This window comes from Peromyscus leucopus, chromosome 7 (assembly GCF_004664715.2).
Source record: "Peromyscus leucopus breed LL Stock chromosome 7, UCI_PerLeu_2.1, whole genome shotgun sequence".
Lineage (NCBI taxonomy): Eukaryota > Metazoa > Chordata > Mammalia > Rodentia > Cricetidae > Peromyscus > Peromyscus leucopus.
In genome coordinates, this window is record NC_051069.1 from 49,000,477 (window position 1) to 49,028,246 (window position 27,770).

General features: G+C 41.9%; 1 protein-coding gene across 5 annotated transcripts in view; it reads right to left on the reverse strand.

The window, feature by feature from the left end:
- Nucleotides 1-27,770, reverse strand: part of Bbs9 (Bardet-Biedl syndrome 9) — a 436,605-nt gene that overhangs the window by 185,192 nt on the left and 223,643 nt on the right. For all 5 annotated transcript variants that reach the window (XM_028872560.2, XM_028872557.2, XM_028872558.2 and 2 more), the window contains 2 exons: nt 18,953-19,125; nt 8,582-8,734 (listed from right to left, as the gene is read on the reverse strand). In XM_028872560.2, coding sequence (XP_028728393.1) covers nt 8,582-8,734; nt 18,953-19,125 — 326 coding nt within the window. The remainder of the gene's footprint in view (nt 1-8,581; nt 8,735-18,952; nt 19,126-27,770) is intronic.

Genomic DNA, 27,770 nt, shown 5'->3' on the forward strand with positions numbered 1-27,770 from the left:
CAGACGACGTGCTTACTTTCTTATAACACTGTGCCCAAAGCTAGAGGTAATGGCGAAAGTCCCTTCCAAGGGGAAGATTCCTCCAAAACGTCTAGAATACAACCTAAGTGTTGATACTGTGCTCAGCAATTAGAAAATCTCAACTCACTGGAAGCCAGATCCTTCCCATGTACAGACATCGTGAGCTGATTTCCTGTGCAATACCCTGGAGCTCTCTCCTTGTCCCAGCCATGGGCTAACCTCAATGAGAGGTGTTTTGAAGAAGTGGGATAGAGTGGCCAATCCTGCGTGGGAAGGGAGTGCTAACAAGAGCAGAACATGAATGGGGAGTTTCTAGACGGGATATGAAAATGAGGTGTAGCTGAAAAGAGGAGAGATGACTACATTCAGTCAGGGAGCTAAAAGAAAGGAGAGAACGAGAGAGGAAGGAAGAGGGAGAATGAGTGGAATGGAAGGGAGGGGAGGGGGAAAGGGAAGGGAGGGAGAGAGGGAAGAGGGGGAGGGGGGGAAGGGGGCAGAGGGAGAGAGAGGAGGGAGGGGGAAAGGGAGGGAGGGGAAAGGGAGGGGAGAGGAGAGAGAGGAGAACTGACTGGCCACTACATCAAGACTCAGAACTATCTTAACGCATCTTGAAGCCTGTGGCCTACTTGTTGGAAATGGAAAAGACAAGAAGACCTGATGGCAGAGCACAGTTTCTAAATGAGACCTCTCCATGAGCAGTTTGCTTGGCTACAAGTTAACCACAGCGCTCACCCGAGGACAGAAGCCTGTGAGCAGCCCAGGGGAGCTGGCTGCCGGGGGCTGCCCAGGGGAGCTGTCAGTGACCAGTGCTGAAGCCCCTTCCCCAACCTTGGGAAGAAACTGGTGGTAGGCATCATTGTGTGTTTCCACCCTGCACTGGATTCCAGTCAGCCTGGTCTACAGAGCAGGATTAGAAAGCAGGCCGGAACTAGCAACGTTGATGGAGACACCTGATGCAAGATAAAAGTGCAGGCCCTGGGTTCAAAAGCGCTAAGAACGACAGCTCCTGTGTGCACTGAAGCGATGGCTTCACAAGCCACAGGAAGCCAAGCCTGAATCAGTGTAAGAGGAGGACATGCAGAAAGGCCGGGTGATAACGTCACCTCTGAAACACAAATGTGGCTGGTGCTCATCAGAGACAGCAGCGACGCCAGTCACTTTAAATAAGTCCTGACTAAAGTAATTAGAGAAATCCTCTTCAGACCACAATTGTGGATGAATAAGAGTTTAAGGACAATAAAACTACAGATTATAGGTGTAATTCAGTGATAAAATGCTTGCATGGCATACATGAGGCCTTGGATTCAACACAAACATCCACTTAAAGCATTTTAATTTAATGCATTGTGGTATTAGTAATGCTAAAAGACTGAGAATAGATCCAGAATTCCTCACTGCTCCAAATAAACAGATGCCATGTATTTCTCCACTTCTGTGATCTGCACGACCAAAATCAATGGAATATGGGAAACAAGGCTATTGGTGAAATTATTAAGGGCATGGCTACCCACTACACAAGGCAGAGGTGGAAGCTTGCGAAGTGTTTGAGTGCCAGGCACAGTATCATAAACATTTAATCCCAACCCACAGGATACAGAGGCAGACAGATCTCTGTGAATTTGAGGCCAGGCTGGTCTACAAAGTGAGTTCCAGGACACTGTCCAAAGAGGGAAAAGGGGAGGAAGGGAGGGAGGGAAGAAGGCAAGGAGGCAGGGAGGCAGGGAGGAGGGAGAGTTTGAACATTGGACCTATAGCCACCAGATAAATTAGCCAGGCAAGCCCAATGGGCCATGAGGTATATGGGCCAGTGATCCCACCTGTCTGCAAGCCAACTGCCAAGTGTGTGGGTAAACTTGTCGTCCTAGGCCATACTGTGTCCAGAGGAGCCATCAGACAGCTGAGGAAGTCCAACCAATGTGAGGCAAGCAAGGCCCCAGAAAATGGCCCAGCTGATCCCCAGTCAGGAACAATACATGCCAGTGGCTATTGCTGCATGAACTAAGGTCCGGATGCTCTGCTACTCTGCTCTCCAGGAGAGCTGTTAAATGATATAGGTAGCATTTTAGTCAGTGGGAAAGAGAACATGTTACGCAATAAGCTAGAGCTGAGCAACTTCGCTCACCACTTTTGGCAGGGAGATTAGATTCTCACTAAATTGAATAATAAAGTCCAGATGGACTTAAAAGCATATAAAGAATGAGAGAGTACAGACGCTAAAATAAATGATAAGTTGGTACCTCCGCACTCCTGACATTTGGAAGGCTAGCTATCCTAAGCAGAGGGACTTAAAGCAAAGAGATGGAGTTTTACTGTGAAAATATTTTTAGACAGGGTTTCTTTGTTGCTTTCTCTACTTGTACCAGGCTGTCGAATCACAGAGATCATGTCTGCTGAGTGCTGGGATTAAAGGCGTGCGCCACCACTGCCCGGCTATTTTAAAGGTTTTTATGTAATAAAAGACATTAAAATAGGGGCTGGAGAGATGGCTCAGTAGTTAAGAGTACTGAGTGCTCTTCCAGAGGACCCTGGTTCAAGTCCTAGCACCCACATGGCAGCTTACAACTGTCTCTAACTCCTGTTCCAGGGGATCCGACACCCTCACACAGACACACATGCAGGCAAAACACTAATGTACATAAGATACAAATAAATGAGTTATTTTTAAAAAGACATTAAAATAAAATGAAAAGCAAATGGAAACATTGTAGAACTGTATGCACGATAAGGCCATCATAAAATTGCTACTAATGTATTCTACAGAAGGAAAACATGAACAACCTGATAGACTAATGAACAAAAGGCACGAGTGATGTAAATCACACACAAAATGCAAATGACCACACAGAATCTGAAAATGCTCAGAGCTACAAAGGTGAGCAAGGGAGAAAGAAACGGTAAGAAGGCAGCCACAGTAAGCTCTCAGTCAAAAATTACAGCGATCCAAACAAGTACTAACGAAAACCTTCAAAACGGCATCTGTGGCTGGGAATAGAGCTGTGTGCCAGAGGACTTGACTAGTATACGCAGGCCCTGGGTTCTAGTCCCAGCACCATATCCAGAAAAAGGAAGAAGGTATGGAAGGGAGAAAGGGAGGAAGCAAGGAAGGCTTCTATCTGACGGTAAAACTACCACTTAGTATAAGAGTTGCAAATGGGGGAGGGAGGAGAGAGAGAGTGTGTGTGTTGAGGAGAGCTTTTGGAAATGAAACAACCAGAAATCAGCCACCTGGGTTCACAATCCTCACATGCCTTCCTTTTTGTACCTTCTCTGCAGTCAAAAGATTTCTGAGCAGTTTGGCTTAAAGGGTCTTGGGGGACATCCCTAAGGACAGAGGGTTTTCATCATTCTTAGTTAAGGTTTCAATTTGTAATGCTGACACATAACAGAGTTTCAGAAAGATGACATATTACTGTAATCTCCTTTGCTGATCAATTAATAGCACCATGTTTGAGATGGCATAAGATATTAGTCACATGACCACCAAGAGTATTTACCACAAGCAATTAAAATTTGTTGAGATCTTGTATACCAAGCACTACTCAAAGCAATTTATGTGTTTATATGTGTACACAACTTCATAGAGGATGTGCGACGTACATTATTCTGTAAGTGGTGAAACTGAGGCTCAGGAATGTAAATTTCATCTGCTTTTTGATTGGTCCAAGTAATTTGCCAGAGATCACACAGTTAGCAAGATGTAAATGAATGGCCTGGATCACAGCAGAATGACTGAGCCCAGAGTCCTTAATTCTCATGTTCCTATACATCAGAGATTCCTATACAGCCCAAGCCCTGCGATGGGTAAAGGTCATTGTCAACATGGCTGCATTTGGAATCACTCAGGGGACATTTCTGGGTGTGTCTGTGAAGGTGTCTCCAGAGAGGCTTAACTCAGGAGGGAAGACTTGCTCTCAGTATGAGCAGATCATGGCATGTGCCAAGTCCTGGACAGAGTGAATAGTGGAGAAAGGGATCGAGGTGAGCACCAGCATCCAGCCCTCTCAGCTTCCTGAATGCTGGCACAATATGGCCGTCAGGCCTCACACCAGGCTGCCATGACCTGCAAGGAGAGAGGTCAAGGAACAACTTTCAGGACAACTTTTCACTACAGATTCCAAGAATCAAACTCAAACCATCAAGTACCAGTGACAAGCACTTTTACCAAATGAGTCACCTCAAAGGCCCTAAAGGAATATGTGTTTTAAGGGAGAAAAAAAATTACCTTCTGTAAAATAGTGCTCAATAATTCTGAAAACAGGAAATGAAGAAAATCAAAACTCGCCAGGCTCCTGTCCCATCTGCATAGAGGCATTTCAGCGGAAGACTGGTGGTGGACAGTTAACTACAGCACACACGCACAGCCTCATTAAAATAGAAGCAGAAAAGATTTCCTCTGCAAGAACTTACAGCTGTACAACCTTCCTGGCTATATCAGTCTGCCTGAGTCCTCCAATTATGCCATCGAGAAAGAAAAAAGTTTCCATTTCTCAGCTCCTTTGAGCGTGCTAAAATAACACGGACATGAAAAAGTTTTCTGTTGTTTTCTTCTTTGTAATGATGCCTTTATCAAAACATGGTTTCGAGAATTTTTCTTTATAAGTGACAAGAGGATGTTCATTCATAGAACAAATATTAACTAAGTGTGTGGAGACACATACTACACTGTGAACACAATGGCAAAAACACACTGTAATTTGAGAAAAACGCTTGCTTCATCCTCTATATTCATAAAAGAAAATCATCACTGCTTCCGTAAGCGGTGACACCTGAGAATCACCCAGACACGAGGTGTCAAGGAGAAAGAGTGCACATTTCAATGGACAGTCCAAGGCTCTTTGCTGACTACTGCTGAGACACAGGGATCAACAAATCTGAAAGCACATTGCTCGAGAAAGAAAGAACTCCAAAAAGGTAACAGATCTAATTTCAAATTGATACAACAGGAAAACACTTTCAAGATCTAATAACACACCACGCATGTTAGTGCACATCTATAATCCAGGCACTTGGGAGGAACATCAAGTTTGGAGATCTGACTGGGCTACAAAGTGAGATCTTACCTCAAAAAATGAACCCAATAGTCACAGAATAGTTTTGCCATGGAGAGTAAAATGGGGCTTTGGTATAGACTGACCCTTCGCTTGTTTATTTACCCCACCAAGCAAATCATGCTGGAAAGCTAGGCAAAGGACACAGCTGAGATGACTGAACATAGACATGTGACACTGAGGTATGTAATATGCCTGCTTGATCCAAGTAGACTTATCCAAGAGGGATTTTCCTCAGGGCTAGACTCAACCTTAAAGGTAATAGGATTTTTCAGTGTCAGGCATGAAATACCTCCCTTTGTACTATTGTCCAGGAAGGTCCCAGTGGTCTCCAAAACAAGATGCTATTGACCTTGCCTGTGGTTACCCACATAACTACATGGTAAGACCCTACTGCTGAAGACACCATCCATTTTTGACTACAGGACAGAGAGAAATCAATCCCAAATTGACCAGGAAACTTCCTCCATGCTAGTTAGGTTTCACAGTGCCAGAAGGTACTTATGAGGGATTCTGTGGGGAGAAGACATGAATGGCCTTTCCTAGTGCTGGACCCTGAATTACGGTACAATATTAACCCAAAGGCAAGAGGTGCCCACTAGTACAATTGTGACAAGACTGTTATGGGGTAACCAACCGCTTTCTGATTGGATTTAAAGCATGTTCCGAAGAAAAAAGTTCAGGCCTGGTACTATAAACCTGGTCGAGAGGCCCTGGCTAAGGAGCTCATAGGCCCTAGGGTAGAACATACTATTGTTATTTTGATAAATGGTCACATTGTCGAATTACCTTCTAAATGTTTACGTTTATACCCATAGACCCGGGATGAGCTCAGCCTTGGTCAGAGAAACTTTTCTTTGCAGTGGGCAGCAACACAGATACTCATAACTGGCCCAGACACTGTGGGGTCTCAGCTCTAAATGGGACATCTCCTTCCCTCCCTCCACAAGGCTCAGGGTGTATCTCGGGAATAGACCGTGGAAATGAGATATGAAACGCTGTCTTCTGGATGTTACAGGGCTGTGGCACTCATGAGCTCACAGCAGCTGTGGTTTTCTACACCAGCCCTGCACAAGAACACACCAGCCCAAACCCCGGCTCGAGTGGAGGAGGGGCGTCCAGGCCCCACTCCTAACCGAGGAAAAGAGACCAGTTCTTCTCTGGGGATGAGGCTGTAACTAAGTTGCCCATGGGCCAGTGGATGGCACCACATCCATGTACATATGGGCAGCACTAATCAGACTTAATAAATAGGTATTTTTTTAAAAAAGAGGAGGGCATGAAATTAAGAGAGAGAGATGTGTTATGGGGCCTCAGGGGAGTTGGAGGGAGAAACAGATGGTGGATATGATCATATTTCATTATATCATATATGAAATTATCAAAGACTAATTTTTAAACAGTGAGATTTTTCCTGTCATCAGCTCTGGCTCATCTGCACTGCAGGACTCTACAGTGCAGAATCCCCTGTAACCACTGGAAAGGAGCAGACCTCTGCACCCACGAGGGAATGTCTCCAGCGCACACAGTGAGAGAGGAGAGAGGTACAGAGGTACGCAGAAATGTGTAGTCTGATGTTCTTCGTGGGTTGTTTCAGCCGCACAAATCACCTCATTGCAAGTGCATTCTGTAAGAAGTTTCTGGAAAGATGCCAAGCAGATAAGAGTGGTTCACTTCTGAGAAGATGACAGAGAACAAGATGAGGATTTGGCATTAAGAATGGCAGCAATCTTCTTTGGGAAAGTATATTCATGTTAATCATATCATTAAAATTAACTTAAAGGAATTAGGCTTTTATGCTCAAGAAATTAACTGTACAGTAACACTTTAGTGTAATTTAATATGAACACATACAGTCAAACTGAATGGCAGTGAACATCAAAATGGAGGCAAATCCCTGACAGTATTCTTTTTTTTCCCTCAAAAAAAACTATTCATTCTTAATCTACAAAGAATGAAAGTTTAAAATATACATTTAAGTAAAAAAAAAAAAACTATGGGTTTGATCATCTAGTACCTATTATTACAAGTGTAAAATTGAAGCTAGGCAGAGAAAGAATTTTAATTCCAGCATCTACAGAAGAGGGTGGAAGTCTTGCTACACATCACACTGGGAAAGTATCAAATGAAGTTTCCTCATCAGCCCGCTGTGCAGTGTGGAGAAGACGTTCAGCACCAAGTGGTTCTGATGATGAAGGATGCTCCAGGAGGAACAGACAAGTGGGCCCAGAAGTATGAGAACGGAGGAGGAGGAGGAGGAGGAGGAGGAGGAGGAGGAGGAGGAGGGGAGGAGGAGGAGGAGGAGGAAGGGAGGAGGAGGAAGGAACTGAAAACGAGAACAAGTGTGCTAGAGAGAGCTTCAGAACAGACAAGGCCTGATCGCTCAACCCAAAAGTCACTTAGGAGCAATCGGCAGTCTGTGCTTGTAGAACAATCTATGAGACATTTCTACACACATCATGGAATGAAACTTTTGTAATGCCATAGTACAGGTGACAGGGACACAGGATAAAATCATCCAGAACCGAACAGCACATTCACACGAGGACAGCAAGTAAGAGCAGGGTTTAATCAATGTCCACACCCCATTGACAAGGGTCTGAGAGGGCAGGAAACATGCCAAAGCCACCCAGATGAGCCACGACTGAGATTCTGACCTCCGAGACCAACAGTCTTCGAATATCCGACTAGGTGTCACAGTACATGGGCTCTTAGATGGCTGACAATTTTCAAGTTACCATGCAAGTCTCACAAAGCTAATGTGTTACCAGAATAGAGATCATAAGCTGGTTTCCTCACCTAGGACAACTAACTCTGGACAAATATCTGATCTGTACTTTCAAAATCAACAGAATGGAGTCAGGGGAGGGGTTAAGGAAGCACAGTAATGAAAGATAACGGAACAACAGGGAGTTAGAGTTGGGGTGGTAATGGAACGTGGGAAGAGGGAGTCGGGGTGGTGGTCAGCAGTGTGGTAACAGACACACAGAACTGGACATGGGGTGAAATCAGATGGAACTTGTTAGCACATTCACACGGGGAGCACGAGTCACCCTAAACAAGAGTCGGCTTTTAACCAACGCCCACACCCTACTGGCGCCTATGCTAGAGCTTTCTAGAGTCACCATGGAGACTAGGGCAGTGACACATGGGTATGTCTGCACTACTTGTCACAAGTCCACAGGAATATGTAGTCACTGTAACTCTTGAAAACCTCAGTTCTAGAACATAAATACCACCAATGCTATTTTTAAAACAAAGTAGTGACACCATGTGGAAGACCCAGGAAGCCACTATGTGGCCAAAGTCTTCATTATAGTCATACACATACTGGGAGTCTATGGTAGTTGCTTGGGAAAATAGAGAATAAAGGTGATAATTATGGACTACCCCAAAAGTCACACAACAATCCTAACCACACTGCACAGCACATCTTAGTATTCTGGTGCCTGACTCTAGGGGTGGGGGAAACATCCCCAGCAGCAGACAATTGCCACCGATATGACACTGACCTGCTTGTAGGTTCCGTCTAGCAGGGTGTCCAGGTGTTGGAGTGGAGCAGGTGTCTTCTCTCTGAATCTCGTTAGAAGCCGACGCTGAATGGCCCGAAACTGCACAGCTCTTTCAGATAAAAGTTCCTCTAATTTCTCTCCATTTATTCGCAGCTAGAAGGAATAATTTCTTACATTGGGGTTAAATAGATACAATAAAGGAAACCCTGTCTCAAAAAAAAACCCCAAAAGCCAAAAAGAAAAGAAAGATGCTTAAAAATGCATACAATGCAATATAAGTTTGAGAAAGAGTTGAAGAGATTTAAATGGTTTACAGAGAAATAGGAATTAGGACTATACAGTACTTGGTGCCTGAGGACACAGTCAATAAGAAAATAGGTAAGTGGAAATGTAGGGATATGCCAAAGTATCTTTCAGGACCAATTATCTTTAACATGTTTCATAAAAACTGGCTATATGGAAATTTTTTAATTTCTTTTTTTCATTACAATAAACCAAATAGCAGAGAGACTAAAAGCTTAGACACAGAAGCAAACTGAATTCATTTTTATAATTTGTGCTTTTTATCGCTTAAATCAAAAGCCACTGGCACACATCCCAAATGTATACAAATACACACATCACACAAGTGATAAATTACTATTTTAAAAGGGCAAACAAATGGCTAGAGAGAAGTCTGGGTGGGTAGAGCACTTGCATGAACATAAAGACCAGAATTGGAATCCTCAGAACCCTGTAAAAATGAGGCAGATGTGCTCTAGTCCTAACCCAGAGACAGAGACAGAGCATCCCTGGGACAAGCTACCTGAAATAGCCAGAACTGGTGAGCTTGTCCTGATAAATGATGTGGAGAGGAATCATGGAAGGTATCCAACATCACCAGTCATCTTCCAACATACAGGTCCATCCATATATACACACATCCTGTATTCGCTACTTCTCTACTGCTGTGACAAAACACTATGACAAAGGCAACTTATAATAGAACTGACTGGACTTATGGTTCCAGGACTTGAGCGCCTATGAAATGACGTGAAGGCTGCATCCCAGCTCACACCACACTGCAGCAGAGACAGGAAACGGCACAGTGGGGATGGTAGCAGGCTGAAGCATCCAACGCCAGCCCTGCAACACACCTCTAACAAAGATACATCCTAATCCTTCCCAAAGAGTTCCACCAACCGGGGCTCAAGGAGCCTACAGGGCCATTCTAAGTCCAACTACCACACAACACATGCAAACTGGCATGCACACATGAATGCAAAATGTGTGTACACAACACCAGTACACACATACAAAATTAATTCTACATGATTAAACCCTGTAAGCGAAGGGCAAGTTGCATAACATAATAGTAATATCTATAGACATGACAAAATTTATGTCATAGTGTCTAGACAACATCTACAAGCCAATGTAAAAAGGCCAAGAAATCACTAAGGAAAAAGAGAAAATGGGAAAGTTTCACCAAAAAAGTTAAGGACAACTTTATTTATTTTGTCTCATCACATGACCTTAAATTCAAGTTGCTCTTGTCTCAGCTTCCATGCACCTGAATTATAGGACTGTACCACAAAGCCCAATCCACTTACCCACAATAGCTTTTAAACAGTAGCCTTTGATCTAACAATCCCACTGCTACAAATTTATTCAAGCAATAATGCTTACATATGCATGTAAGGATATTTATAACAGTATTTGATTGTTATTACACTTAGATATTAACAATCAAAATAGCCATCAAAAGGAGCCGTGATTAAATAAAGAGGAATACCGTGCAAAGTGTGTGTTGACATTTAGTACTTTCTAGTGATATATTAAATGAAGCAACTGAAAAAACAGACTGTTACCATGTGGTACTATCCACGTGTGTTTCCAAGTAAAACTGAGTATTAGCATAGTTCTGACTACACAGAATATTTCTAGAAGATATATAACAGCAACAGCAGCCTCCAAAGAGGAGACTGACAGGCTAGGGGATAAAAAGCAGTAGCCTAACTCCTAACTTTGAAATAAAATATTAATGAAAGAAATCTAGTCAAAGCCTCTCTCTCTTCTCTCTCTCTCTCTCTCTCTCTCTCTGTGTGTGTGTGTGTGTGTGTGTGTGTGTGTGTGTGTGTGTGTGTGTGTGTTTTAAGACCTCTTTTTTTGAGACAGGTATTCTCTGTGTAGACCAGGTTGTCCTTAAACTCAAAGATCTGCCTGCCTCTGCCTCCCAAGTGCTGGAATTAATGGCATGCACCACTCCACCTAGCCAGTCAATGTATCTTCAGGAAAAAATACTTTCATTATCAAACATTACGTGGCAGAACTGAAGAATTACAATATCAATAAACATGCTAACACAGAAAAGGGAAAATCTCATGTGGTCCCAACCAATTGACAACTAATGTCTGCTGCAGAAATTAGTGTCTCCAAACTATAAGCCCCATGATTTGTTAATCAATACAAAACGATCAGTACTGAAACCATGCACACACACATACACACACATACACACACACACACACACACACACACAGACCAAAAGCAGTCTCAGTAATGTTGCATATATGTGTATATATACACAATAATAACCAAATAAAAAAGCTATCAATTTGAGAGTAGGGAAGCATGGGAGAAGTTGGAGTGAGGGGAAATGGGAGGGGCTAGAGGGTGGAAAGAGAACGAAGGAAATAATATGATTAAATGTTTTAATTAGGCCGGGTGATGGTGGCACATGCCTTTAATCCCAGCACTTGGGAGGCAGAGGCAGGTGGATCTCTGTGAGTTCAAGGTCAGCCTGGGCTACCAAGTGAGTTCCAGGAAAGGCGCAAAGCTACACAGAGAAACCCTGTCTCAAAAAAAAATTTTTTTTAATTAAAAGTGTATTAACCATTGCCAGGACAGAGGAGCTGGGAATCAGTAGAGAGGTGAATGACAATATAGAAAAGGGGAGGAGGGTAAATGAGATAACAGGATACAGTGATTTGATAGGGAACTTGGAAAGGGGAGGAAACTCTTCAGGAAAGGTGGGGAGGTAAATACAGAAGAAAGAGGAGGTGGATAAAATAACCAAAAGGATGTCTAGAAAAGCTGTAGGAATCATACTATGAACTATTTACAAGAAATACTATAATACACATAATTCCATTCATATATATATATATAATATATAACAATGCTTTCTTTTTTTTTTTTTTTTTTTTTTTTTTTTTGGTTTTTGGAGACAGGGTTTCTCTGTGTAGCTTTGCGCCTTTCCTGGAGCTCACTTGGTAGCCCAGGCTGGCCTCGAACTCACAGAGATCGCCTGGCTCTGCCTCCCGAGTGCTAGGATTAAAGGCGTGCGCCACCAACGCCCGGCTATAACAATGCTTTCTAATCTAGGCTGACGGTACTCCTACCAAGAGCCAAAGACCACCTAACAAAAACCCCAGTACCAACCATGAGAAACCTGCTTTTCAGTCATTTGCCGGGCTGCCCAAGAGGCTCTCAAAGCATACAGCCTATTGCTGCTACCCTTGGTTTCCTACCATAGGTGCAGACAAGTCCCTATTGCTGAGGACACCATCCACTTCAGAAACAGCCCAGAAACCCCTGAGCTGGAACTGAAAGCCTCCCCCGAGGACTAGCTTTCATGGTACCAGAAGGCTCCAGATGAGCTTCAAAAGGAGGGAGGCAACCGACAATACTACCCAACTATGATGCCTATGAACCACACAGACAACCAGCATGGTACAATAACCCTAAGAGGGCAGTAGCGGCATGTATATCTTGGTGGTAACCAACAGCTCTCTAATTGAACTCAGTGCTAGTTAAGTCTGGTTACAGGAGGAGAACCTACAACCACTGATTAACTAAAACAGCACAATCCCTATCAACAGTCTACTAACATTTTCCTTATACCCACAGATAAGTGTCCCTTCCTCAAGGAAAATTCTCTTTGCAACAGTGGAGACCATTATAGAAACCAAAACCAATCAATATGCAGAGTTGTGAATTCTACTGATACATTTGCAAAACATTTCCATACCTAAAGCTCAGAGAACAATCCAGAAAGGGGGAGGGGGTAGAAAGACTGTAAGAGCTAGAGGATCAGGGAGTTTTCTATAAATTGTGTCTCCTAGTAATAACAGAAGCTACATTCATAAAGTCTCACCAACATGGACTGCCCAAACATGGGCTGAACAAAGACAACACCAATGGACACACCAAAGTGGATGGGGAAAGCCCATGATGCTGGAACCCTACACAAAGAACTACAGGCAACTGAGGGAAGTTGAGAACAGAAGAGGTAGTCTTCCCGAGCAAAGAGTGCACCAACTGATTGTCCGGTGCCAAACAGTTAACCTTGAAAACATGAATACAAGTAACATTATGGACTCAACAGGTATACAGCTCAAAAACCCAGAGAATATATTTAACAAAATCATAGAAGAAAAATTTTGCAACCTAAAGAAAGACATGCCTACAAAGGTACAAGAAGCTTATAGAACACTGAATAGATTGGATCAGAAAAGAAAATCTCCTCACCACATAATAGTCAAGACACTAAACATACAGAACAAAAAAAGAACATTAAAAGAAGCAAGGGGAAAGGGCCAAGTAACATAAAGACAGACCTATAAGAATCACAACCAACTTCTCAATGGAGACCCTAAAATCCAGAAGGGCCTGGACTGATGTCTTGCAGACTCTAAGAGACCACAAATGCCAATTGAGACTACTATACCCAGTGAATCAGTCAATTACCAAAAATGGAGAAAATAAGATATTTCATGAAAAATTCAAATTTAAACAATATCTATTCACAAATCCAGCCCTATAGAAAGTACTAGAAGGAAAACTCCAACCCCAGTTAGTTAATTACAGCCACAAAAACACAGGCAATAAGTAATCTCACACCAGCAAAATCCAAAGAGACTCTCTCTCTCTCTCTCTCTCTCTCTCTCTCTCTCTCTCTCTCTCTCTCTCTCTCTCAAACACACATACACACACACAAAACCAACAACAAAACAATAGAAATTAACAATCATTGGGCATTAATATCCCTCAATATCAATGAAATCAATTCCCCAAAAAAAGACACAGGCTAACTGTGGTGATATAGTGTCTCCCAATATATTGTGCACCCTAATAAACTTATCTGGGGTCAGAGAACAGAACAGCCATTAAATAGACACAGAGGCTAGAAAATGGTGGTACACACACCTTTAATCCTATCACTTGGGAGGCAGAGATCTATCCGGATCTCTGTGAGTTCAAGGCTACACTTGTATATCACACAGAGCCAGGCATGGTGATATACATCTTTAATCCCAAGAAGTGATGGCAGAAAGCCTTTCTGTATATAAGGTATGAGCACAGGAAACTAGAGGCTTTTAAGCTTTTAGGCTTTTAGCAGCAGTTCAGCTGCGATCCATTCAGGTGAGGACTCAGAAGCTTTCAGTCTGAAGATTCATGGAAACAGAATCTGATGAGGAGTTGTCGAAGTGAGGTTGGCTATGGTTTGTTCTGTTTCTCTAATCTTTCAGAATTCACCCTAATATCTGGATCTGGGTTTTTTTTATTAATAAGACCATTTAAGATTCATGTTACAGGATAAAAGAGTGGATATGAAAGCAGGATCCATCATTCTACTGCACAAAAGAAACACACCTCAACATCAAAGATAGACATTGCCTCAGAGTAAAGGGATGGAAAAAGATTTTCCAATCAAATAGACCTAAGAAACATTACTAAGCTTAAATCACACTTCAAACCGCACAGCTTAGTAGTGGGAGACTTCCATACCCTACTCTCACCAACAAACAGAATGTCCAGACAGAAACTAAACAGAGAAATAACAGAACTAACAGATGTTATCATTCAAATGGACCTAATAAATATCTACAGAACATTTCACCCAAACACAAAAGAATAAGCCTTCTTCTCAGCACCTCATGGAATCTTCTCCAAAATTGACCATATACTTGGCCACAAAGCAAATCTCAAAAGAGACAAAAAATTGAACTAACCCCCTGTAACTTATCAAACCACCATGGATTAAAACTGGATTTCAACAACAACAGAAACAACAAAAGCCTACAAACTCATGGAAACTGAACAACTCTCTACTGGGTTATCACTGAGTGAAGGAAGGAAGGAAGGAAGGGAGGAAGGGAGGAAGGGAGGAAGGGAGGAAGGGAGGAAGGGAGGAAGGGAAAGAAAGAAAGAAAGAAAGAAAGAAAGGAAGGAGGAAGGAAGAGAGGAAGGAAGAGAAGAGAAGAAGAAGGAAGGAAGGAAGGAAGAAAGAAAGAAAGAAAGAAAGAAAGAAAGAAAGAAAGAAAGAAAGAAAGAAAGAAAGAAAGAAAGAAAGAAAGAAAGAAAGAAAGAAGTTAAAGACTCCCTAGAACTCAATGGAAATGAATGCACCAACACACCCAAACTTATGGGACACAATGAAAATGGCGCTAAGAGGAAAGTTCATAACACTAAGTGGCTTCATAAAGAACCTGGAGAGATCTCATACTAACAACTTAGCAGCACACCTGAAAGCTCTAGAACAAAAAGAAGCAAACTCACTCAGGAGGAGTAAACACCAGGAAATAAATTGAGGGCTGAAATCAATAAAACATCAACAAAGAGAATAATACAAAGAATCAATGAAACAAAGAGTTGGTTCTTTGAGAAAAATCAACAAGATAGACAAACCCTTGTCCAAATTAACTAAAAGGCAAGGAGAGAGCATCCAAATTAACAAAACCAAAAATGAAACGGGGGATATAGCAACAGATTCTGAGGAAATCCAGAGAATCAACAGGTCATACTTCAAAAACCTGTACTCCACAAAATTGGAAAATCTAAAAGAAATGGACAAATTTCTTGAATAGACACCACTTACCAAAGTTAAATCAAGATCAGATCAACAATTTAAATAGACCTATAACCCCTAAGGAAATGGAAACAGTCATTAAAAGTCTCCAATCACAAAATCCCAGGACCAAATGGTTTTAATGAAGAATTCTACCAGACTTTCAAAGAAGAGCTAATGCCAATACTCCTTAAATTATTCCACAAAATAGAAACACAAGAAACATTGCCAAATTCTTTCTGAGGCCAGTCACCCTGATATCCAAACAAAGTATCACACAAAGACTCAACAAGGAAAAAGAATTACAGAGCAATTTCACTCATGAACATTGATGCAAAAATACTCAATAAAATGGACTCAACAGGTTATATTTAGGAATATATGTATATTCATACATTTATATATACATAAAACATTTAGTTATTTACAAAGAAGCTGTGAATTTGAAGGAGTGTGGAGCGAAGTACATGAGAGAGTTTGGAGGGAAGAAAGCAAAGGGAGAAATGTTGTGATCTAATTATAATCTCAAAAATACAAAAAAATTAAAAGGATATATGGCAGCTCAAAAAAAGTAACAAAATGAATTTTAATAGCTAAAATTTTTAAATGAATAAAATGGGCTGGAGATGTAGCTCAGCTGGCAGAATACTTTCCTAACATGCTGGAGGCCCAGGGTCTAATCCCTAGCACTATGTGCTCCAAGCATGGCTATGCTCAACCTGTAATCAGTGCTCAACCTGTAATCCCAACACTGAGGAGCTGAAGGCAGGGGCACCAGAGGTTCTAAGTCACATTTATCCTCAAGTGCATGGACTCTGCAGGCATCCTGGGACACAGGGGACCCTGTCCTAAGAACAATGACCGGCCAATTATAACTCCCCTACCTGAAATCTGCTTCCTTAATAGTCACTGAGTCTATGAACACATGGGATACTAAAAAGACTTCCTCAATACGCCACTATTGACCAGAGTGTGTAGCATGCGCCAGAGAGTAAGGTGTTTTTCAGTATCAGAATTTCATAATTTAGGGGCCTAGGGGCTGGCAGGACAGCTCTGTGGGTAAAATGCTTGCTGAACATGCCTACCAGCCTGCCTGCATAACCCACAGTGAAGGAAGTAAGCCAACTGCTGAGAGCCAGCCGGACTCTGGCAGCGCCCACACTCCCACTTCCACACCACACTCAGCAGTGATGATAATAATAGTAATAGTAGTAATAAAATAATTGCAACATTCTAGCAAACATTTATTGATCATGAGGTCCAAAACTGTTTCAGGTACCAAGAATCACAATGAACAAAACAGAAAGAAATCTCTTCCTTGATTACATAAAGCAACACAGATTCAAAAAGCTATCTTGATTAAAAGTCTAAGAAATAGCCGGGCGGTGGTGGCACACGCCTTTAATCCCAGCATTCGGGAGGCAGAGGCAGGCGGATCTCTGTGAGTTCGAGGCCAGCCTGGTCTACAGAGTGAGTTCTAGGACAGACACCAAAACTACACAGAGAAACCCTGTCTCGAAAAACCAAAAAAGAAAAAAAAAAGTCTAAGAAATTATTCATAGCTAAAAACAGACAGTGGCAACAGGGAGCAAAGGAAGAAAATCATCACCCTTGTGTGTGTAACAAATCAAAGTGCCTGAACTCCCTCTCCCGAAGGAAAGAGCCTGATATGGAAACATTGGGGAGTCCCTATCCAAGAAATCAGAGGGGAAGTGTATGGCAAACCTATCAGCCCTGTGGATTCAATAATCGCTATTTTAAGTATTATGAACATGTAGTTAGTATTGCCTCTCTGAGGACCCTGAAACACTGGCCTCTCACATCAGTACCGACAAGTAAGAATTTCCTGAAATATATCTTAGAGAGTAAAGATGATCCCACCTGTTCTTTAACACACAGTCTTAGCTAGCACCTCTGCTTCTGCAAACCTATCCTAGAAATAAGACTTGCAAAACACAGTGGGAGGAGTCTGGGGATGCAGCTCAGTGGAAAGGCGCTCGCCTACTGAAGTACAAGGCACTTAGATCCACTCCTAACACTCCAAGAGAAAGAAAAATTGCGTGTGTGTGTGTGTGTGTGTGTGTGTGTGTGTGTGTGTGTGTATCCATAATTACACTGAAATATTAAAATTCAAAATGTCTACACTTAAAATACCTCAATATACTCCCCAAACTGTCAATTCTAGTGGCACACTTGAGTCAAATACACACTAACCCAGAAAATAACTGTCAGCTGGGCGAGGAGGTGGCTAACGGGTACAGTGCTTGCTGTGGGAGACTGAGGATCCGAGTTCAGATCTCCCACATAAAAAGCCAAAAAGCCTGGCATGAGGGCTGGGGTGGGACATAGACATGCAAAACCTGGATCCCAGCTGGCAGCCAGTCTAGCTGGAAAGGTGAGAGATCCTCTCTCTCCAAAAAAAAAGAGGGAAAAAAAAGTAGAGAAAACACGTGATGTGAGCCTTAGGAATGGCTGAAAACTACTGACTCCATTGAGAATAATCACTTTGAATAGAAAATTTCTTAATAAAAAATAAAATTATTAATGTATGTAAAAAAAGAAGAAGAAGAATCACTTTAGGGGTGTGAGAGATGGCTCAAGGCTAAAAGTACTTCCTGCTCTTACCGAGGATCCAGGATCAGTTCCCAGAACCAATCCTCACAACTGCCTGTAACCCTAGTTCTAGGGAACCTAGCACCCTCTTCTGGCCTCTCAGGTTACCTGCATGTATGTGATACATATACATACACTAAAGACTACACACATACACGTAAAATAAAAATAGATAATAAACCTTTCAAAAATAATAAGTAATAACTCTAGTAACCAGTGCTAGGTATTCAAAATTCTTTCAAAATTCCCTTTTTTTAATTCCCTATAGAATCTGTTCACAGACTATTCAGTAAGTGCACCTGGTGACTTTAATGCATACAACATTTAAAATAAAATTAGCCACTGTCCAATCCATTCAGAAAACACGACTCTTTCCAGATATGAAATCAATCTTCAAAGGATATGGAAATGTCACTACTTAGATACTCGAGAGAACCCACCACACAAGAACATTCAGAGCAACAAAGCCACCCTCGATCTCATTGCTTTGGAAATTTAACGGTTCGGCATCTACTAAACACCCATTCAGCCAGGTACAAAAGAGCATTTTATGCATTTAACCGCCATTCCAATACAGAAGCTCTGCTGTGCTGGTTATAGATGAAAAAATGAAAAGTCACTTTATAATCACACGTCATTTACATCCTGCTTGAATTAGTTTAGCCAAGTGGCTGATGATAAGCTCAAATAGTTTTAACACTGGGTCATTGGGGGCAATGGTTAAGTCTACATGTGGGAGAATTCACCAGCTCTGTTTGAAGGTGAGACCACAAGCTTAGGTCCAGCCTGCTACTCTGTAACTAGGCAAAGTCCACCATCCACAGAACAGCTCAGAGCCCACAACACACCAGCATGTACCCAGAATTCTCACTTCTGCACTCTCTCTTTCTCTTTGGTTTTTAATTTTATTTGGTTTAATAACATACCTCAAAATGATGATCAATTAACTCAAAATATTCTTGAAGGGGTATACATCCAGAAAAAGAACATGCAAAATCTTTGATTCCCTGTTTTTCAAAATATTCCTGAAGGCGAAGGATAAGTTCATTTGTTATGAGCCAAAGATCTTCAAATTGCTCACTCTGAATGCGGTATCGTTCTAAGAGAGAAAAATAACAAAGGAAAAGTACTCATTAATACATGTAGCTGGAACTAGATGAGTTAGCAACCTTGACATGAACACCAACTAAAGGATAAGCATTTCTTTTTTATAACGTAGATATGATTTCTGCTGGCTTCCTACACTTCATGTCTGCTGCTTTGCTGCTGGCTTCTGTATCAACCATATAACGATTTCAGATGTCCTTCCAAGGGAGATGGCCAGAGACAGGCTGAGTGCAGTCCTTCTCATCATGTGTCTAACAGTAAATGGAATTAAACAACCCAACTGTGGTGCAGCATTCGACTCGGAAGAGAAACAGCCATTGAAAAGGTGCAGTATGGTGGTTCCAGTCTACTGCTGAATACTGGTATGAGACAAATCACTGCAATTACAATCAAAGATTTCTGTTTTGTCTAAATTAAAGAGAGAATTCTGTTTCCCTCTGTTCCTGAACCCTGAGCACCAAATGCTCCTGTGTATTCTCTAATGATGATGGCTGTGATGGCGAGCCCAGGGTGACAGTGATGATGATGATGAAGGCAGCAGCAGCAGTGGCATCTGTAGGATCAGCTGTGGATGAGGACCAGCTAAGTGCCAAATACTGTGGGTACACCAGCTTCTTTTTATACAAAGAGAAAACAAAGCACACAGAATTCCAGTGACCCAACCAAGGATGGGAAACACATGAAATGTGACAGCTTGAATTCATACAACATACATTCTTCCCTACCTATTTTAATATGCCTGTTCTTCAGGGCATATCTTGATCTCATCTACCCCACAATAAACTGTTTCTCTACCTCCACGGAAGCCTGATACACACCAGGCTCTGTCACAACCATGCTGTCAGTGAAACTTCAACTGTCTCACAAGAGAGTGATGCTATTCTCATTTTTAGAAAAAATAAATAAATAAACTCAATCTCAGAAGAGTTTACAAGGTAATTCAGCCAGTTAAGTATGGAGTATAGATTGGAATTCTAATTACTAATATAAAAGGACTCACCACTGATCTTAACCACATGGCAGTGCTACATCTACGTAAATGTTCCCAGGCTCAGAGTGTCTACTGTTCACCAGGCACCTAACCAAAAAGTGTCAACTTCCAAGAGAATTATACAAAGTCCCTTGAAAATCTCAGGAGTTACAAATTCCATTTAATTCACCATCAACTATTTATATTATATACAATATTTTAAAGAAAGAAATATTAGAAGCATTGGCAGGATGAGGATTATTTCAGCCTTCCTGCTTACAATATGTAAAGACTGGGGTAAAATGACAAACAGACATGTGATGTGTTTCTTAGGCTTTTCTATGCTACTCTGGCAAAGAATAAATGTATCCCTAGATGATGACACTTGGTTTTAGGACTTTACTTTTATTAGCAAACTCAGAAATATAGATTCTCTTATTCCCCATAGTCATCCTCTTGTTCTGCTACATATGTGTATTCCTTACTTTCCTGTTGTCAAGATAAATATCACGACCAAAAATAGTTAAGGGAGAAAGGCTTTATTTTAGTTTACAGTGTCAATGGGATAGAGTCTATTGATGGTGAAGAATGTATGACGTGGCAGCAGACACAGGAAGGAAGCTGACTGACCACATTTTTATCCACACAAGAAGGAGGAGTGAGGGGGAGGGAGGGAGAAAGGTGGAGCAAGGCCACACATCATCAAAGCCTGCCCATAGTGACATACTTCCTCCAGTAATGCTTCACCTCCTACAGTTTCCAGAATCTCCCAAGACAGCAACACCAGCTGGGATTTGAACAAATACAGAAGCCAGGGGGACATTTCTCATTTAAACCACCACAACACAGAATAAACAATACTGAGCTTGCCTGACATAGTCCATGCAAAATGGCTGCTTTATCTACTGTGATGAAAATGTTCTCTCTGCAGGTGACAGAGGTTAGGATGGACATCACATCCACTGTCTTTAAGGCTAACTCTTCTGCAGACAACACAGGCACCCTGCCAGTGCCTCCTTCAGCTTTGATGACGCTTCTATTTCTACTTCATACTGGTTTCTCACATCTTCTGATGGGCTTCCTTGGAAAGGCTGGCCACTAGCATCTCTAGATCCCATCCCACCTGCTTCTGTACCTCAAACAGAAATGTCCTTGTCTCTCAACTGCAGCAACTCTGGGCTTTGTGCATCTGCACTGTCAAGAGCCCAGACCTTTCTTGCACCTCTCTGTGGTCATAGGAGACCATTAGGGAAGAGCTTCCATCAGTACAGGAGGCTGAGCCAGATCCTTCACAGCTGCCAACTTCTGGGACTTCTGCCCTAGGTGCTCGTGTCCTTCCATGTGTAAGTATCTCTTCATAAAATGTATGAAGCATACTTGACAGGCTGGAGATGTGGGTCAGCTGGTAAAGTACTTGCCTAGCATACACAAGGCCATGGATTCAATTCCCAGAACTGTATAAAATAGGAGTGGCGGCTCACAGCTGTAATCCCAGCGCTCAAGAGGTGGAAGGAGGAGGATCAGGAACTCAAGATCATCCTCACCTATATAGTGAGTTCAAGGCCAGTCTGGGATACAGACTCTACCTCAAAAAAAAAAAATGGCAATTGATAGAGTTAGCATTCAATAAGCGTTGTTTATTCTCCTATTACTGCCACTGTTCTCTCCAGCGCATGGTAAACACAGTGTGGAGATTTCACTGTAAACGTCTATTGACTCACATAGTTTAGTCAACCCATGTACAGCTAATGCCAGGTACGGGTGGTGTATGAAGCAAGGCAGGGAGGCTGTGGGATGGTAAGAAAGGCAGGCAGAAAATGCCCCTATTTAAAACATTAAGTAGGCCAGAACTCCTGCACACAGTCAGGATGATCTGAGTTGGATTCCTAGATCCCACAAGGTGGTCACAGGGTCACGGAGAACCAATCCCCAAGGTGGTCCTCTGACCTTAACATGTGCCAGCATGCATGTGTGTGTGCAGGTGTACACATATGTAAGCAGAGGCAAAGCTTTTATATCCTGACTGCCCAGTCCCAAATAAATACACAAAAACTTCTATTAATTATAGAATGCTTAGCCAATAGCTCAGGCTTACTACTAACTAGCTCTTACATTTAAATTAACCAATTTCCATGTACTGCCACACGGCTCACAGCTTTACCTATCCTCTAGCATCTTACTTCTCCAGTAACTGACTTGCTGGCATCTCCCCCGACTCTGCCCTTCTTCATCCCAGTCCTCAGTTTGATTGTTCCGCCTAACTTTATCCTGCCTTGTTATAAGCCAAACAGCTTTATTATTAACCAATGAGAGTAATACATATTCACAGTGTACAGAAGGATTGTCCCACAACAGACATATGCAACACAAATGAATAGATTAATTAACTAAATAATGATAAATGATTAATTAACATAAAAACCTGCAGCCAATTTAAAAGAAGGACAAACCAGATTAATGAAATCTTCTTTATAAAGCGAAGTAACACAAGACCACCCTTTATTTAGTCTCACTTGCCAGGAGCCATCCCGGTGGTGTGTGGGTCCTGCAGAGGATGTAAGGAGTGGGCAGGAGAAGGAAGTGAGCCAGGCCATGGTGGTCGGGAGAATCTTGCAGCCTGACTGACTAGCAGCCAGAGTGTTTCTTTATTTATTCAGAATTTAGTTAGCAGGGATACATTCATGATGTTCCAAAACATACATCATATCATTTTTGTTTTTGGACATGTGTTTCACTTCCTTTTGCTCATCTTTTAGTCATCATTAATAAACTATGTCAGAACAGTGTTATCATTTCCGATCATTTTCCCTCAAGTTTTGACATCATTAATAAACAGAGTTATCATTCTTACTCATAAACCCCATAACCCAATTTTTGAGAATCTAGAGGCATATGACAGCCTGTGCTCAGGCTGGTTGTTTTGGTTGCTTCAAGGACACTAGACCAAAACAAAAATCTTCAACCACCCTGGGCATTTTGTCATGTCTCAAGCAATGCATTATTAACTCTCAGTGGTCAGAGTGCCCAGGAAAAGTCCTTAGGCTAAAGTTACTGCAGTTAGTTACTATTCAAATTCTGACATAATATAATCAATGTTCACATTTATATCCTTATAGAATTTGTCTATATGTCTAATCCTGGCATTCTGTTGTTCCTTTGTCATATGACATTATAGTGGCTCTACATGAGCTAACTTCTAAGAGAGGGAGGTCCTAACACCTCATACTTTTATCATCTTTCCACTCCACACTTTGCTCATCAATATGTCTCTGTGTAGGGCAGAGTTGTATACTACGTAATTGTCTGAGTGTACAGTGGAAAGAGGTTTGTAATCTGAACTGCAGACAATTCCTCTAGCCCACTGAATCTTGTTGGCCTTTTTGAGTTTACTTTATTTTGAATATTTTGTTCCTGTGTAAGTACAGGGACAGATGTTTCAAGAATGTCTCACAGCCTCGTGAAGAGACCTCTGGCTTCTTTATGTGTCACAACTTCCAAGGTGTAAGGAAGACATTCAAGTAGATAAGGATAGCTCCCTCAAAGTGGGGGGGGAGTGTGGTGGTATTGTATTCCCCAAAATACTGTGCACTCTAATAAACTTATCTGGGGTCAGAGACAGAACAGTCACAATATTAAACATAGAGGTTAGGCCGTGGTAGCACACGCCTTTAATCCTAGCACTCCAGAGGCAGAAATCCATCTGTTCAAGGATACAGCCAAGCATGGTGACTCATGCCTTTAATCCCAGAAAGCGAGCCTTTAATCCCAGGGAGTGGTGGTAGAAAGCAAAAAGGTATATAAGGTGTGAGGACCAGAAATTAGAAGCATTTGGCTGGTTAAACATTTGGCTGGTTAAGCGTTTAGGCTTCTAGCAACACAGTTCAGCTGAGACCCATTCTGGATGAGGACTCAGAGGCCTCCAGTCTGAAGAAACAAGACCAGCTCAGGATCCAGCAAGGTGAGGTAGCTGTGGCTTGTTCTGGTTCTCTGATCTTCCAGCGTTCACCCCAATACCTCGCTCAGGTTTGATTTTATTAATAAGACTCTCTAAGATTCCTGCTACAGGGGGGAATCGTATGTTCAGGGAAGTTTACTGTCCTGGGTGAGCTTAGAAGCAGCATTCCTGGGAGAAGGCATAAATGATTCATAAGGAATTTTCCATCAACCCAATTTCCTCAAATTGTTCAAATATTAAAAGTGCCCAAGTACGCAACAGGTGGAAATGAAAACCATAGGTGGCATGGCAGCCATCATGTGGCTCAGCTTTGCTAGATCTTTGTCAAGCAGCTGTGCTGGCTTCATGACTTCTGCCATTCCATCCAGATATGGCTACGCCACTCAGTAAGTTCCAAGTGAACAATACAGCAACAATGGTGAAAAGACTATTAAAGGCTAAAATTTATCAAGCATCTACAATGTACTAGAAAGTTAATACATCTCTTTAAAGGACTACTTCACGGGGAGTCATGTATTATCTCACCATTTCATTGCCATTTTATAGATGATTAATAATTTTCCACAGTCATTCAAATAAGCTAGAATTTCAAACCTAAACTGGTGCTCTGAATCCAAAGTGCACATTCCTAAGCATTTTGTATAAAAACCTTAGTCTTTAAGGTGGAGGAAATGGCCTGTGCTCAGAGCAGAAAGAGTCAACCACATGTGAGACTGATAGAAGACAGTGAAGAGGATGTGCCTAGATAGGACCAACACTAAGCTGGGGTCCAACCATACACGGAGACATCTGTAACTGAGGCTCAAACCCAGGGCCTCATGTACACACTAGAAAGTGCCCTATCACTTCCCATTTATCTGTTTACTTTTTATTTTTGAGATAAGAGTCTTACTAAGTTTCCTAGCTGACCTTGAACATACTCTGTAGCCCAAACTAGCCTTAAATTCCTGATCCTCTTGCCTCAGCCCCCGACTCCAAGTACCTGGGATTATAGGCCTGAGGCACCAAGGCCAAGCTCATACACAGAGATCCACAAGGCTTGGTAAAAGTTTGGTTAAAAACTTGGAAGAAATGCTATAAATAATTTCTGTAGATATAAGTTTAAAATTATAAATTTATAACTTCTTCAATATTAGAAACTATGGAGATACATCTATACTTATTTTTCAAAATGCTTTTTGAAAGCTAGATTTACATTACAAACAAATTATCCCCATAGTGAAGAAATTGCTGAATACTAACTGATGAATCACCACCCCTTTCAACTGCTCACTGGGTATAAGGTAGACATCAGATGACTTCAAATTTGACTAATATTATCACTAATTGTCCCTAAAATGGTTGGCCTCATTAAAGGAATTAATTTTTTTATAAAATATATTTATATATTTATAATAATTAATTAAAGAGCCCCTACAGTATGATGGTCCAGGCACTCCAGAAAATTCACTATGTCTAAAACCCTTACACATCTGCCAACATTTGATGATATCTTTCTTACTTCCTACATTGACCTTTACCTAATCCTCATGTTTAGTTCTCGAGATCTTTACAATATCACCTACAGATTCTGTTCCTTTTATCAGCATATCAGTGTTTGATTACTAATTCTCCTTACCCATTCATCTGTCCTGTTGTAATCCACAGGTTCTGCAAGGGATGTGCTAGCCTTGTATGTAACAAGACCCCGAGTGATAGGTACTCAAGACCTACTCTGCCAAGATGAAATGAGGCAAGACTCGCCCACCCCTTGCTCTCATAATACTTTAATTAGCAAGCTGAAAGATCACATGTGCTGTCTTCTGCAAAGTGAAAAGACAAATACTTTGAAGGCTCAACTTATCTTTGCATACATGTCTATGACTCTTCTACTATGCCTAAATGCATGCTAATTAAAGTGGGTAAGCACAGGGCTTTCCAACTTGGTTTTATTCCATTTGTTCCCTCTAGCATGTAAAATCAAAGCACATAGGAAAGCCTAGTGTGTATGGGTTGCCCTTTCCATTTTTAAATACCTACTCTGAATCTCTACACATGAATGTGGGTCTATTTAGTATTCTTTGTCCATTACCAGCTTAGCAGGACACAGAAGCCCAAGCTGAGAAAATCTCCCTTGTAGCCTGGAGAAAATGTTTTCATTGTCCAATACCAACTGATGCTGGTTTTGGTGGTTAGTTGGTTGTGGTTGGTCAATTGGTTGGTTAGTTGGTTGGTTTTTGTTTATTTGTTTTGATACAAGGTCTTGCTATGTGACCCAGTGTGGCCTTAAACTCAGAAAACTCCTGGTGACACTGCTTGAGTGACTGAGATTATAGCCATGTGCTACCACATCTGGAAAATGAGAAATTCTGTTGAGAGAGTACATTGTCCTGATTTATTTCTTGCCAGTAGCTCATTTTTCCTTTTATAATCCATATGATACATTCTCGGTTCGTGGTGCTTGAAAATGTCACAAAGATGCATCTAGATGTGGGTCTTTTTCTCACTTGATGATAAGGGCTAAGGATCAACTGGATCTAGTATCCTCACCTCTGGTACTTCTTTTTTTTGTTTTGTTTTTGTGTTTTTTTGTCTCCACTGACCATCTCTCTAGTTTAGCCACCCATTCCCCCAAAGACTACATCTTGCCTTACAGGCCTCTCCATGGAGAAAAATGTAGTCTATGGCTGGGGAGATGCTTGGCAGCTGAAGTGTTCACAGCACAAGCAACAGAAACTGAGTCCAAATCCCCAGAACCCAAGAAAATGTCAAGTAGGTATTTAGCCTGGAGCAGAGACGGGATCCTGGAGCAGGCTGAGCAGCAGACTCACTGTGCAGGGGAGCTCCAGGTTAGCTCTGCCTCCATGGATAAGGTGGAGGAGCAAAGGAAGATTAATAACATCAACCTGAGCTTCCACACCCACATGTACATGTGAACACTCATACACACACACACACACACACACACACACACACACACACACACACACACACACACACACCACACGATGGAAAACAGAGGTATACAGTCGGTGTAAACCTTGGCCATGAGCACTGGGTCTGCTCTCGGGCTGCCACCTTGTCTGTCTCACCCACTTGCTTCCACCACAAGTTTTGGTCCATGGCACCATTAGCTCCTCACCACATATCAATTTTCTGCAATCTTTACATCTCTCATTATCAGCTTGGATCTGATAGGCCCATTCTACAATCACTCTCATAAACATATCTTATCTGAAATTCTCCATTTCAAACTCCAGAGCTGCTCTGAGTGCTGGATGGAATAAATCACTGCCAAGGAAAACCTAACACGATGACAGGTTTCACTTTACAATTCAAGATCTGAACTTCTCGTGGAAACTTGGCACAGCCCCTTCCCCCAGGGTTTCTTATCCTGCAAGGCACCAACGTCATGCCATTTTTATTTTCACAATGCAGATAACATCCATGCTCCCATACCTTCCCATCAACAAGAGTGGTTGTCCTTGCCCAGTCCTTCCTGTTACTAGGCGTTACAAAAGTGTATCCCTGGGTCTGGGGGTGCAGCTCAGTGGTGAAGCAAGAACTTAGCATGTACAAGGCCCTGGACTCGTCCCAGAGAAAGAAAAAACAAAAGTGCCATATAGCACACATGATTATCAAGCAGGTTTCTAAAGGAAATGAATCAGAGTAATCTACAGCAATTATTAGCCAAGAGCTAAAGACAATTCCAAATGGCATATGTATCACGTGT